Source organism: Cyanistes caeruleus, chromosome 2 (assembly GCF_971803275.1).
Source record: "Cyanistes caeruleus chromosome 2, bCyaCae1.hap1.1, whole genome shotgun sequence".
In the NCBI taxonomy this organism is placed as follows: domain Eukaryota; kingdom Metazoa; phylum Chordata; class Aves; order Passeriformes; family Paridae; genus Cyanistes; species Cyanistes caeruleus.
The window spans coordinates 20815089-20830093 of NC_141702.1; the positions used below are offsets into that span (position 1 = coordinate 20815089).

The 15005-nt window shown below is 37.9% G+C and overlaps 1 protein-coding gene across 29 annotated transcripts in view; it reads left to right on the forward strand.

Moving 5' to 3' along the window:
* The window catches only part of DLGAP2 (DLG associated protein 2), a 443370-nt gene that overhangs the window by 414668 nt on the left and 13697 nt on the right, over positions 1-15005 (forward strand). For all 29 annotated transcript variants that reach the window (XM_086876001.1, XM_086875999.1, XM_086875978.1 and 26 more), the window contains 3 exons: positions 426-775; positions 10814-10899; positions 12114-12529. In XM_086876001.1, coding sequence (XP_086732127.1) covers positions 426-775; positions 10814-10899; positions 12114-12529 — 852 coding nt within the window. The remainder of the gene's footprint in view (positions 1-425; positions 776-10813; positions 10900-12113; positions 12530-15005) is intronic.

The following is a 15005-nucleotide window of genomic DNA, read 5'->3' on the forward strand; positions in this document are numbered from 1 at the left end:
CTGTATCAGTACAAAGCTCACAGTTCAGATTATAAGAATGGGGGAAAAAATCATCCTTACTTTCTCTTATGAGTTTTATCCTGTAATCTCAGAAGCCTCAGTGTGTACTTACTCAGCACAAGTATTAACACATATATCCTCGCTAACTCTCTTTCATCTTCACTGTAATTTGGGACTCCCATTTCCACCCCTCCTTTCTTCCTTGTTGAAATGAAATGTTTCTTTGTGTAGCCATATGACTCCGAGTGACACTTTAGTGAGGTTTATGAAGAGCAGTACATTACACCATCACAATTAAGCAGCACAATCTTAAGGTGATTTCTTTTGTCAAGTTTCCATCAGATTAATCTTGATTTATCTCTTTTTTTTTTCTTTTTCTTTCTGCTTTTTTTTTTTTTTATTTTTTTCTTTAATTCTCTCCATAGCTGTAACTTATACAAGTTACAAAAAAACACCACCACCAGTACCCCCTCGTACCACTTCCAAGCCACTGATCTCCGTCACGGCACAGAGCAGCACAGAATCCACCCAGGATGCGTATCACGACAGCCGGACTCAGAGGATATCCCCGTGGCCGCAGGATGGGCGAGGGATGTACAACTCCACTGACAGCTTGGACAGCAACAAGGCCATGAACCTGGCCCTGGAGACAGCGGCTGCCCAGCGCCACGCGGCCGAGAGCCAGAGCACCTCCATACGGACCAGTGACAAGGCCATCCTGGTGACAAAGGCAGAGGAATTTCTTAAGAGTCGACGTTCCTCTATAGGGATCCAGGTAGCCTATCATTAACATCTGTCTGTGATGAATTGTTTGTCTTCTTCCTGTAACTAGCATAGAATGAGTCATTCAGCTTCACTTGCTCTAATAATCTAACAAACAACCCCTGGCTGCTTAGCGTTAATTGCAATTCACATCATGGCTGTGCAGAAAAGTCTTCGGCTAATACACTGTACCTGGGAGAAAATGAATGAATAAATCTCTAGGGAGGTTACCTGTCATTACCACTTGATATGAAAATTATACTGCAGAGCTACAGGTGAACAGCATGTTCATCTCCTTCCCTCCATGAATTCACAGTCCTTTTTATATAATTTCATCAGCTTGAAAATGCTTTACTGTACTTTTTCCATTATATTTCTCTTTTGACCTTGAAAATGTGTAAAGTCACTCAATCTTCAAGTATTCTGCCTAAAAAGAGACCCTTGCCCTATTAGTTGTGATTGGAAGAAGGTACCAAAAAAGAGAAAGAAATGTTCTGCTTTATATACAGCATAATTAGAGATGGGAAGTAATAAAATAACATTAATAAACACAGTCTTAGAGCATTCTTCCATTTGTCCATCAAAGCCCACAATATTTATTTCACCTGACAAAATGAGTGTCAGGCTGTGGAAAGCTCAGTCAAGCTCTGTTGTTTCAGGCAAATGAAATAAGACAATTCCAAATGCAAATTTTGATTGCTATTCCTGCTGCTAAATGGTAAGTACTAGATAGCTAAAAATGGTCATTTTTTCAAATCTTTAGGAAATACCAAGTAATAATAAAAATTGGGAAGTTGAGCTCACAAGAATGCGAAGTCCTTTGAGACAGGAATAGAGGAAAATTTTGGCTTCTGTTCTGCTGAATATTCCTTTTCACATCACTGGGTTCACTTCTGTGCTTCCTTTTGCTAGATTAGCTATAGAGAAACTGACATTTATTTTGACATAGGTATTGTGGAGACAGCAACATAGATCTTGAGAAGGTAATCGTCCATGTAAAAAAGCCTAGTGAGTGACTGTATATTAGAAATATACAAGAATATAAAAGAAAGTATATTATTTTCTTTAAAAAGTAGTAATTTCATTTCCATTAATTTCATAATATAGTCATAGAAAAGTGTTTGGGTTAAGCATGTCACAGCTGTTGATTGAACTTTACAGGTTAACATTTTAGCATGCTGTAATTTTGCTGTTCCATAATGCATTAGACTAACGAGAAGGAATCAGCTTTGCCAGAAAGCTGTTTGTCCATTTCCTTGACATAAAAGTATCTGCTTCTGATTCTTTGGATGCAGAAGAGTAGGCTTCAATTTAACAACCAAAATATTCAGATGGCTACTTTTCAAATGTTTTACGAAGTAATTTGTGTACCCTACATTGTTCAGAGGAGAAGCTTGGGAGATAACACTGAAAAGTTCAAAGGAGCAGTAAAGAAATCTTTGGTACCTTTTAGCCCCTAACCTGAAACTTACTGTTCAGAAAGGAATAGAATCAAGTGCTGTTCTTATCTCTCCCTTACAGCAGCTGTGCATGGTGGTATTTATCAGTGTTGGTGTCTTGATATGGTCAGTCCTGATATTCCAATTAATTCTGGAACTTTGATTACATCACTTGATCCTGTTTATTACTACAGGTGATGACCAGTACTTTTCACTGGGCCCTGACCCTTCTTTATGTGTGGTGTGTTTAATAATGGGTGTTTATAATCCACAAAAACACCTGTGCAATGATTTCCATGGAGGCAGCGGATCTTCCATGGCAGCTTGTCTTCTGGCACTTGGACTGTAACACTGGTCCTCAGATGCACACAAAGAGAAAGGCAAATGTTGTTTGCAACAGCAGGTCATAGAAGGATGAGCTATTGGTTATCTTTCAAGAAATACAAACTGCTTGGTTGTACCACTTGATGTTAGATTAGGTTGGATTTCCAACAATATCCTGAGCACATTTTTTGTTGTTCAGGACTTTTTTCAGCACTAAGCTTCAAACATTAGTGTGAAAAATACATTTCTGCAGTATTTTTAAATAGGAAATACATTTTGTTATATTGCTATTGCTAAGTTTGTACAGAATAAAACCACAAGGTAGAATGCACTTATTGCAAACTACACAAATAATTTATGCACTCAAAGTACAGTAGCAGTATTTAATTTCTCTTAGACTTCTGTGTCAAAGTACCTTGGAAAAGGATGTTTTCTATTTGCATATTTTGTTGATTGACTAAATGACTTGTTTTCTCATTAGCATGCCATGCCAGGGTAATGCATTGAATTTGCATTTATTTGCATTAGTTAATTTGCTATCGGGATGGTTAATTTGTGCATTTTTTACTGTTCCACTCCTTTAACACGTTGATGGGAGAATGTTTGCCAAGAGAGCTTCATACAGGAGCAGAGAGGAACAAAGGTACAGAGTGACCAGCAGTGCCACTGCAAGTGGAAATGCAAAGGACCCACCCTAGGGCTTCCACGGCTTTGAGAAATGTGATTTGTGTAGTGTCCATGCAGTGAATAGAAGTCCTTTTAAAAAGCCCTGGCAGGCTAGGCATGTGCCAATAGGGCTGGCACTCACATGCACAGAGAACCCAAGCTCCTGGGGAAGCACTGGAGTTGCTATACATCTGTAACACCTGTCTGCAGAGACAGACAAGAGCACAGATACACTACTCCATCTCACAGTATGTTAGTCCTGTCCCAGATGGGAATTTTGAACAAAAATATAAAAGCTTTGGAAATGAAGCTTTTCCAGAAAATAACAGGGGGCTTTTGGTTTTGGGGGTTTTCTTGGTTTTGGTTTTGGTTTGTTTTTCAGTGGATTTTTTGTTTATTTTTTTCCACTGACATATTTAAATCAAGACTAAAATTGTCAGGCATGTCAATAGGCACTGGGAAAAAAAAAAAGCCAACTTATAAATTCAAATGAATTTCAAAATACTGATTTTGAGATTAAAAATTTAGTCAGCAATTGAAAGAATATATGGATATAAAAAGAACAAGACTCTTGTAATCCTAGTAGATATAAACTTCATATCTGTCTTCTAACATGACAGCAAAAGACTAATCAAAGTATGTGAATTAAAATGGAGAGTAGAGATTGTCAAGAGTAAAATAAGCACTAAATCAGAACAAGGTTGTTGCTAAGATATTTTCCAGGATTTTCCTCGCTCTTTTGCACATGCTGGTATATATGCTAATGATTAACATTTCAAATCTGCTCTAGTTATAAACCATTTCATATTAAAAGCATTAGGAATGTGAAATATATGAGAAAACATGTCAAGAAATTCCTCCTATTTATTTCAAGTACCTCAAAACATGCAGTCCTTTGTTTCTTCTCTATTTAAAAGATATCAAAATGAGCAGAAACCCTGGAAACTAATGAGTTGGAAACAAACGTTCTAAGTGTGAAGGCTGATTCACGGTTGTATTTTTGGAGACAAGCACTAATTGTAGCGTAGAGAATGGACTCAGTCATCTTCATTTATCATCAGAAGATCACGCTTCAAAATACCTAGTGGGTTTTTTATAATCTTCAGGATCTACATTGAACAATTCCTTCTTATAAATTAAAGGCTGTATCCAGGGAGATTAATGCAATAGCTTGCTTGCCTAAGTATTTTTAAGACAAAAGGGGATCTTCTTATAATTTTTTATATATATATATATATATATATATATATATATATATGGAATGAAGTTATTCATTTCACATGGCAAAAACATTGTTCATTATATTCTGCACTCTCAAACTAGAATCCCCCTTTAACACATGTACCTATATGTTAAATGTACTTAGGCACATACATTTTCTTTGTACAGTTTAGGTTATACCATTTTAGTCAGTGCTCTACTTCAGTGTATACACAGCAATCAGAAGAAATATTTGCTTTGATTACACTGGTTTTTGGATCATAAATGATCCAAAGCTACAGAAGTAAGTATTGTTTATTTTCCTCCTAAAATGACTGTCAGACTGGGCTTTTGTGAGAGGAGTGTATGAAGTCCTTTGCCTGGAGAAGTCAGTGAATATTTGTTGGTTCAGAGCAATTTGACACTTAGCATTAAATGCACCAAAAAAGTTATCAGTAATCTCTACTGTGTACATTATTTTCTTGCGACAATCTCATATAAGTTTGACATGAATCCCATTTCTAAACTCAGGCTTGTATTTTTAGTAAAAAGTCCTTTCTTAAAAGATCACAGGAAGTTTTCAAGCTTCTCCTTTTGGTAATTTGCAGTTACTGTGCCATGCCACATATTTGAGTAGTCCAGATGTTCAGTTGAGAAGTAGCAGAGTGGCAAAATGGAGCTCGATGGTGAGACACAAAAAATCTCAAAAGCATGAAAGTATAGGTATATTTTGCTGGGTTTATAAAAATTACTTTAAAAGAGTGTATGTTTTTGGCTGGTTAAAATATTTCATCAGTTAAGGAAATCAATAGCTGTTAGTATTGTAGCTTTATTTGAAGTGTTTTTCCTGCTTTGAAGTCACTGCATACAAATAAGGTCTCCCTATACCTAAGAATGGTTATCTGAATTCACAATTAAATGTACTTGATCTAGTGTCAAAAGTAGTGTTTTCTACTCTATTTTAGTCTTATTGTCACTAAGAAGCCTGTGCTTCTTAGTGAGAGAGGAAGGGTGAATTATTTCCCTTCCTGTACATCATCAGAGAGATTGTTTATTAAACTCTAATTATAGAATAAATTGGTTATAGCAGTGAAAACCCATTGAGGGCAGTGAAGTCGCATGGGGAGTGATAATGTGGCCTGAAGGACTCTTACTGCTAATGTTTATGAGAGAGAAGCGAAAGTCAACAGGTTAAAATCTGTTTTCTTATGCATTGAATTTATTAACTTCAAGTCTACCTTTGAGACAGTATGCACAGAAGCTTGGACTGGAATTTTTAGGATGCTGCAAGATTATTGCAGTTGCAGTGCTCATGTTTAAGAGCAGAATAAGGCTTTAACACAGAAATAAAGATTGGTTTTAGAGCAGCTAAAATATTATCTAAAAATGCATAGTAAATTCTTTGAAAGAATAATTTAATTAATGTATTCTTTGTTAGAATGAGTGCCTATAAATATACTAAGATTGACTATAAAAAGAGAGTTTCTTGCGATAGTTATTTGCATTTATTCAAATAATTTTGTGTTCTTACCATTTACTTGTGGATCCTTTACTACCAAGGCAGTGTTAGTAGCTGATACTTAGTTTCCAAATTTAGAGCTGCATCAGTCAGCAGTGACTGATCTCTGAGGAGTATTACTATTGTCTGCTCCTTGTATCAACAGCAAGGAATGTGAAGGGGACTTGTGCAAGGTAAGACATAGAATCATAGAATCATGGAATATCCTGAGTTGGAAGGGATTCACAAGGATCATTGATAAGAGAAATAATCTCAAGGTGCTCCATTACATTTTCTACTAATACTATAAGCCTAGCGGACATAAGGACATTCAACAGCATTTTTCATGGCATAAGATGCCGATTTTTAAGGAGCTTTTTTTTGCAATGAGAGAGGAAGATGATTTACTATATTAGATCTACTCCTTTCTTCTGTTTTGGGTATGACTTCCTATTTTTCTTTCCTCTTTTGAGTGAGATTCTGTCATAAACATACAAAGATAAAATTTTTCCTATTATTTTGCTTTACTGAGACTCTAATCCAATTTGAAAATATTAAGGCTTTTAGAACCCATGTAAATATTAAAAAAATAATGAATCAAGGAATATAAAAACAGATCTAGTAAAACTTATTTGAGTTTCAAGAGCTACACCATCATTATTTTTTATCCTCTGCTCATTTGAGTTTAGCCTGGCCAATCAGATTAAAGAGTTTCCTGCTGTTTTCTAGCACAAGTCTTTACAATGTCTGTCATAGAGCAATGTAATTTATTTGTTCATTTTTTTTTCTTTATGATTGCAAATTACTGTCTTATTTCCCACTTTTACTTGTGTTGGTATTTGCCTCCATTTTCTTGGTTGTTACAATATTTGCAATGCTAGATTTTGCCTGCACACACTCACACACAAATTTGACATTCTCCTGCTGTTACAAGGCATAGTGAGAAAATGAAAGCATTAAAATATCCAGGCAATCATCAGGTCATTCAGTTAGTGTCAGTCTTGGCAAGCTGGAAGAAAGGATAATTTGGCAAGAGTTTATATTTAAAGATAAGTAATATTTTTGTTTTGATACCTGGATCATCATTTTTCTGATTTTTTTTTTTTAATAAAAGTTTAGAGCATATTACTTCATTTGTGCCTGTTAACTCTAAGTATCAATTGCATCTTGGGTAAATTACTCAGGATTATATCTCCAGATGAAATGCCAGTAAGCAAACACTTCAAAACAGATAGATGAAAAAGACTTTCTCTCGATGTGTTGCATCAATAGAAAGATACCAACCCATTCCAAATATAAAAGGTAAATCTGCCTCCACACATCAGAAGCAGAGTTCAGAAGAAGACCTGCTATTTCCTACTAAACCAAACAATGTAGCTGGCAAAAACAGGTATGTTTTTGATATGCAATAAGGAAGAAGGTTGTGTGTTGCAAGTCTGTCTGCTTTGTTCCAGAAAAAATTGATGGGCTGATTGATGTTCTCTGTAGGGGCCTTTCCTTGTTTATGTCTTTGAACCACCATGTTTCTGAAACAATATGTCTGAGCTGCTGAGCCATCTCTGTAGAAAGCAAATGTCTATTCTCTGTCCATTGGCCACTGCTCACCCCCAGAGTATTGCTAGCTGTGTGTTACCCCCAAAACTACGATACCATTGACCCTCCTTACCCTAGTTCTGTCTTCAGGAATCTTGCCTACACCTCATACCCCGGGACTCACTCCCTAGATACCAAGGAGGACATTCTATAAAGATGGCCATCCTAAGGATATCACTCACTGAAGGAAGTGCAGTGCTTTGGAAAGGGCTGAAGGCAAAACCTGACATGTGTGGAGATGTCAGCTTGGGTTCACCTCTCTGGCTTTGCCTCAGGTCTGAACTGGCACACAATGTTCTGTCCTTCCATGCTGTGCCATGTGAGTGAGCAGAAAGCCCTGATAAATCCTTGACCTGCTCAACTTCTTCAGTCTGGCCACCCACAAACCTCTTTTCCCTTGTCAAACCTTAAGGCTTGTAATCCTCTGGAGCCTGTGCCTACATCATTGACACCATCATCTGGAGTTGCATCTCAGTCAAACAAGTTCCAGGAACTTGATCGACAAGTGAAAGTAATAAGAAATTATGATGGTCTTTTCCTTGGACCCAGTCCAATAGAATAATAAAATAGAATTAAATTATGGAATAGTTTGGGTTGGAAGGCACTTTAGATATCATCTAGTTACAACCTCCTTCCATGGACAAGAAGACCTTTCACTAGACCAGGAAGCTCAGAGTGCCATCCAATTTGGCCTTCAAAACACTTCAGGGATAAGGTATCCACAACTTCTCTGGGCAATCTGCTCCTAAATTATGTCATTTAACTCAGACTGACTGGTTGCTTTGGGATGAACCCCAGTAGTATAGCTCTTAGCAGCAGTTTAGATTTCCTGATTACTCCGTTTGTTTTTATGGATTTCAACAACAACAAACAACATCCTCCAGAAAATTCCCCACCTTGGACACTATCTTCCTTCTAGCGTTCCTACAGCTGCAACCAGGAGCCACATTCTAAGCATTTTGTGTTATCTGCTCTTATTCACTACACAGTCACAAAATGGGTCAGGTTGGAAGTGGTCACACTGGGTCATCTTGTCCAACCTCCCTGCTAAAGCAGGGTCATCCCAGGGAAAATTGCACAGGAGTGCATCCAGATGGCTCTTAAATATCTCCAAGGAGCCTCTCTGAGCAATCTGTTCCTCTGCTTGGTCACTCATACTGTAAAGGAATTCTTCCTTGAATTCAGTTTCTGCCCATTGCCTCTTGTCTTATTGCTTGGCACCGCTGAGAAGAGCCTGGAAATATCCTCTTTATACTCTCCCTCCAGATACCTGTAGATATTCATAAAGTCCCCTCTCAACCATCTCCTCTATCTCTGAGAATGAGTTCACTCTTCAAAACCTGTCCACACATGTTTGACTGAAGTTTCATGGCAGAAGTCAAAGCTGCAAGTGTAACTTGCCTCTCTGCTTCTCCCCAGCAGCCTACATGAGTATCTCATTCTTTTCTCAGTTAATTCAGGAAATTAATGTGTTTTATATGCAGCTTTCCTCAAATCACTGAAAGGACTAGGTGAATGCCTAGTCCCTCACTTAGACTACAATTTGTTATTTAAGGCTCTTTCAGACTCTTCTTTGCTATAGGTAAGTCTGCATTTCCTGTCAGTCATCTCTTTGTGCTAACAACTGGACCTCATGGCTGCTTTCCATAGAGCAATGTTCTTTCAGAGATTGTGACCCCTCCAAGCAGTTGAAGCTTCTCACTCATCTTGCAGCCAAGATCCACCTTAACTAGGAAACCAATTCACCTATTATTTCAGTTCGTTGTTCTGGCTTTTTTTTCCTCCAAGCTGCTACCTCTGTGTTTGAGGCGTTTTCTTTACTGCCAATGTCTAGAGGAATCTTTCTTTTTCTACTGACATCACCACATTCTGGAGACTGTTACCAAGTCTGATATTTTAGTTCTCTTAATGCACTGCCCATCAAAATGAATACAGTGAGCTTCCATGCAGCTGCCAGGGTGGAAACAGATGGCAGCATGCACTGTCCCCTAGATCTTATGCAGAATAAAGAGAATGTGTGGGAAATGTGTCTTTCCTGGACTATTGTCACACTGATAGTCAGACATTTTAGCACACCTGTGCCTGGTGCTACACTGTGCAGTTCAAGCATGCCATTAACATTTACTAAAGGGTTCCTGCACTAGCTGTTATCATGAACATCTCCAAGACTTACACACAGGATACTCGTTGCTGGCTGGAATTCCCTTCCATGTGAATGTACACTGAGCTACTGCTTAAAGACGGAAGGAGAAGTTATCAGCAGCTGCCTTCCTCAGGAAGTGTAGTCCACATATACACTCGTTTCTCACCCTCCTCCCACCTTGTCCCTGCATCCCTTCAGAAACCAGGTGGGGTTGGGACTGTGCAGCTGAGACACAGCTGCAAACACCATCAAGCTCTTTCCAGAGATGCCTGTGACTGCTGCAAGGGTAAAATTTTTCTTATCTTTATCATCAGATATATTCTTTGAATTCACAAATGGAGTGTGCAGACTGAAAAACTGGTTCATAATATTTTTTTTTCAACAGCAAAAATATCATTCAGAAGGATATGTCAGTTCAATTCTTTTCCTTTTTTTCCTGATTCTCCCTTGATTCAGTATAATTTGCATACTGCAGCACTTGCTCTGTGTCAAAGGCTTGGGGGCGGTGTGGTGGTGGGGAGTGCTATATAAAATTCCACAGAAACTTGCAAACGCAAGTCTCAGTCTTGAAGGAAACTACTGTGAATATATTTTGGTAAGTGTATTTCAGATGGGAATGCTATAAAAAGTGCATAAATTGCCTGCTTGATACAGCATTTTCAGGACTGTTTTATAAAAAAGGTGATATAGGGCATTCTGCTGTATCTTTCACATCATTTAATGGTTTCATATTTGTCAACACAGTTGTCGATAAAATTTCATTGCTCCATTTCTTTTTATCACTTGCAAGCTTATGGGGCTACTTGAGATTTTATTTTATTTTGTAAATCAAGGACTATAATGAGACTGGTTTATAATAATATAAAGAAGGGCTATCCTGTGGATTTCTCATTTGAAGAATAGCCCTTCCAGACCAAGCTTACTCCCTGATGCCACCAAACTGAGTCATTGCTTCTGCTTGGGTTTGAAATGTGGAATTACCTAAAAGAAGTACTTGTGCAAAACTTTAATAAGACACAGCACCAAAACAATAATACCAGGCTGAATACCTATTGCATTTATTTTACTGTGCTAGGTATTTCTTAACAATAAGAGATTAAATATATAATTAATTTTGAATGAGTGTGTGCAAAATTATGCTGGGTTGTCAATGCTCACTCTGCAGATGTATATTTTGTGTTGAATTAGGTGGAAACAGCAACTGATTCAGATACTGAAAGCAGAGGTCTACGGGAATACCACTCTGTTGGAATACAAGTGGAAGATGAAAAACGGTAATTTAAGCATGTTCAAAAATCAGTAGTCTTTCATAACACAACATGCATTTGTAAACAGATTTAATAAATAACACATAACAGGTGCTGCCACTAAATAATTCTCAAAGCCAAATGTCTTATATGCATGCTTGTCATTTGGAAAAATTTGTGGAGATTACTTAGCAGTTGCTTCACATTTATCTAACTTTCCAGTTTTTAATTGGAGAGAAGGAAGTTAAAGTATTAGAATGAAATAATGGCTTAATATAATTTCATTTCTGACAGAATACTAAGTGCTATGCATTGGAACAGTCTTCCTTCAATAGGACTGCTCATGCTGATCCAGGTTTTCCCAGTCCACAAAAGGAAACACAGTTCTTAGGATGGTACCTTTATTCAAAACTAAAATCAACTTTTTGATTAGTTCAGTCCTTCTCTAATTTTTTTAAGCTGCTGGCCCGTGTACTGACCCACAGGTTATCCCTGGCAGGTACTGTTTGTCAAGTACTGGACCAGGACTATTATCTCATTTCACCACAGCTGAGTGTCTGGCTGCTAATTGCCTTTTGCCATCACAAACAATTTGAGACAGTAGACTCCAATGTGAAAAGACTTCACAAATAATCTTTGCTTTTCTAGCTTTTTAACACAAAGCTTCTCTAAAATGTCATTATTCAGTGTTATATAATAGTGGAAAATCAACTTTTAATGGGCACCCTATAAGACCAAAAAAACCTCCAACCCACAGTCTTAAACATGCTGATATTACCTTTCTTTTATTGCAGGATTCTCAAAAGTCCTAACTGAGCAGATTTTCAGATTTTTCTACTTAAAATTCTGAACACTTTAAATTTTTTTATATATATACTTTACAGACTTCTATCAGGAACTACTAGTTCTGCTAGTTATTTCCAGTTTATTTAGTAATGATACGTGTAATTTTGTAGTATGAGAATAAATCAATATTTGCTTCCAGAGATAATTTAAATTATTTTCTTTTGTACCCTTTTGCTTAGATCAATGTTTCCATTATGAATTTTGTTTTTCTTCGCTGTTGCTACTCACCATGTAATTTTAGTGAGAAAACACAAAAAAAAAACCACCAACCTTTAACATAAAGTCCAACAAGAACAGAATCTGCTCTTTCTCACTGAAAAATTATTCTGTGCCCTTGTACCATCACATGTTATTTATATGTCTTAACATCTTTTCTTTCTTCCCTCTTCACCAAGACATGGACGATTCAAGCGCTCAAACAGCGTAACAGCAGCTGTCCAGGCTGATCTGGAACTGGAGGGTTTTCCAGGACACATCACCATGGAGGATAAGGGACTTCAGTTTGGCTCGTCATTCCAGCAGCACTCAGAGCCCAGCACACCCACCCAATATAGTGCAGTGAGAACTGTACGGACACAGGGACTGTTCAGTTACAGAGAAGATTATAGGACCCCAGTTGACACCTCAAATCTTCCACCACCAGAACCCTGGCTAGAGCCAGCCATTGAGACAGTAGAGACTGGTCGAATGTCTCCTTGTCGACGGGATGGATCTTGGTTTATGAAGTTACTACACACTGAAACTAAGAGAATGGAAGGCTGGTGCAAAGAAATGGAAAGAGAAGCAGAAGAAAATGATCTCTCTGAAGAAAGTAAGAACAGTATATTTTCTTACAGATGTTTACTAAAATATGAAATCTGTTAGGATAAAGCTGTGAGCTGTGGTTTGTCCTCACCCATTCTGTAGGAGCAAAGAACCATAATACATAAGAACATTGCCCTGCAACTGACTGCACAAGATGGTGTTTCCCAGAGTAAGGTTTTGTGGAAGTAGTTAGAGCCAACTCTACAGTCCAGTGCAGGATCAAAGTCTGGTATTACACAGAGCTCAGATGGTGCAATAGCTCCATTCACAGCTCCAAGTCTGACACATCCTTCCCGCTCACTTCTATGGCTCCAGTGCTTGGCCCTCTGCCAGAGCACCCTGTGTGCTCTTACATGGACATTGTTTTGCCCTTTTCCTGAAACCTGTGATTTTGACTCTTAGTGAGCAGTCATTTTAAAAATGTTTAAAAACTTACATTTAAAAATGTTTCCTTTACAGGTACTTCAGCCTGTTGGAGGAACAGAAAGCAGGCAAGAACAATAGTTAAAGTACTTCTGCAGTTAGACAGGCATATGCATTATTAGAAGATTCAGCTGTATTTTCTTCTTACAATTTTGTCAAGAATCATTATTATTCTCTCATGTCCTGTGGACACCTTGAAAGGAGTGATGGTATAAAGTGAAAAATAATGTAGACTATTTTGGAACAAGATCCAAGACAGTGCTAATGGTAGTAATATATCAAAGTGGTCCTAGGACTCAGTAGCCAGCTCCCTGTGATTCCCTTTGAGGTCAATTATCCTTGTTCTTCAGGCTTAGTTTTATAAATATTTCAAACCCTGACAATCTGAATTATTGTCTCAGCTGAGATTTTCTCAGATCACAAATGAATTCATATTAAGTTTTCTTACTAGCATCTTTCCCTGCACTCTTACAAATTTCACCATCACCTCTGAATAGTTTCCTGATCATCTTCTTTCCCCCTCAATGAGTTCCTGCTATGATGTGCCCTCAAGTATTGAGACAGTCCAGCATGGTGACTAAAAGGCCAATTTCTATTTTTTGCATTGACCTTTTCAAAACAAAGAATGTCTATGTTTTTACGTCATAACTTTTTTATTTTACAGTCATATTTCCCTGCTGTATTGTGCACAAGTCTGCCAAGTAACAACTGATGATTTGGGGTGGGGCAGTGAGTAAGGCTGGTTTTCCTTTCTTCAGCCTCTGGCGCTTTCTGGACTGTGGGTTTTGCCCTTATTTTCATCATGGCAGAGCAGAGCTCAGAATATTCCTCTTCCATTGATACTATGAAGAGTTTAACACCCTCCTAGGGACTATTAGATGGTAACATATTTTGCTTTGATTAGCCTGTGGAAGACTTTCCAAGCCTTTCATAATGGTTATTCTCCAGTACTTCTTTTTTTCACATATGTCCTATTTTTCAATTCTTCAAGTCTTTGCAGTGCTGAATACTGACATTTCAATGTTATCATTAAGAATCCCAAAGCACCTGCTTCCCAGATCACCTGTTACTGATATAAGAACATCAATGTTTTCAGTCTGAAGCAGAAGTTCAAAGAGCAGGACTTTGATCTCATTTGAAAGAGTAAGATTATTAGGGAGCAAAGGGGAGAAACACACGGACCGTTAGCCCCTCTCTTTCCTAGCGAGGAGTCTGCAGGCAAGAGCTGGGCTTCTCCTACCTCCTCTCTCTGTGAGCTCCTCCTTTTGCACAGCCCTACTCCGATCTGCAGCCGTATGGAGTGAGCGATGGGAACGCGCTCGCATCAGGACTCCCCCCTCGCTCGGAGGTGTGGAGAGGCAGTCAGAGCTGTTACTCTTTGGAATATGAAACTGGGTACTACATGAGGAAAACTTCCATGATCTGACTTTAGCTAACTACCTGTTCTCAGGTGCAGAACCACTGTCCTTCCCATCATATGCTATGATGGGAACTGTGATGAACCTAGACTTTTGCACTCCAGAAATACTCTGGAACACTTTGCTGCATGGTGAAATGGCAATCAAGAAGGTAGTTTTCTGTAAATTGTACATACGACATGAAGAAAATATGGGCTTCCATAATTTTTATTAATATTTGGAGTTAATGACACCCTTTTAACTTAGAATATTTCAGTCAAAAAACAAAACATAGTATTGTGGTTTTGTTTCCCTGTTTGCAGAGGGACTCAAATTTGGAAGAGAAAAAGAAAGGGCAATTTCCTGATAACAGAGTTGATAAAATACAACTGAAACCCTTGAAATCTCTCTTTCTTAAAGTAAGAAAAATGGATTAATAACTTGTGCTTGGGGGAACATTTTGATCTCCCTAACAGGTTAAAAAGTTCTACAATAGGTCTACAGAGTGTTTGCAAAGTCAGAATCTGTGTTCAGCTGCATGTCAAAAGTGAACCTCAAAGTTCCAATTTTTTATTGTATGTGACTCACTTCAAGAGATCTTCCTGAAATAATTTCCAAATTACATTATTTTTAAATGTTATCCCTTCATCTAATAACACATCA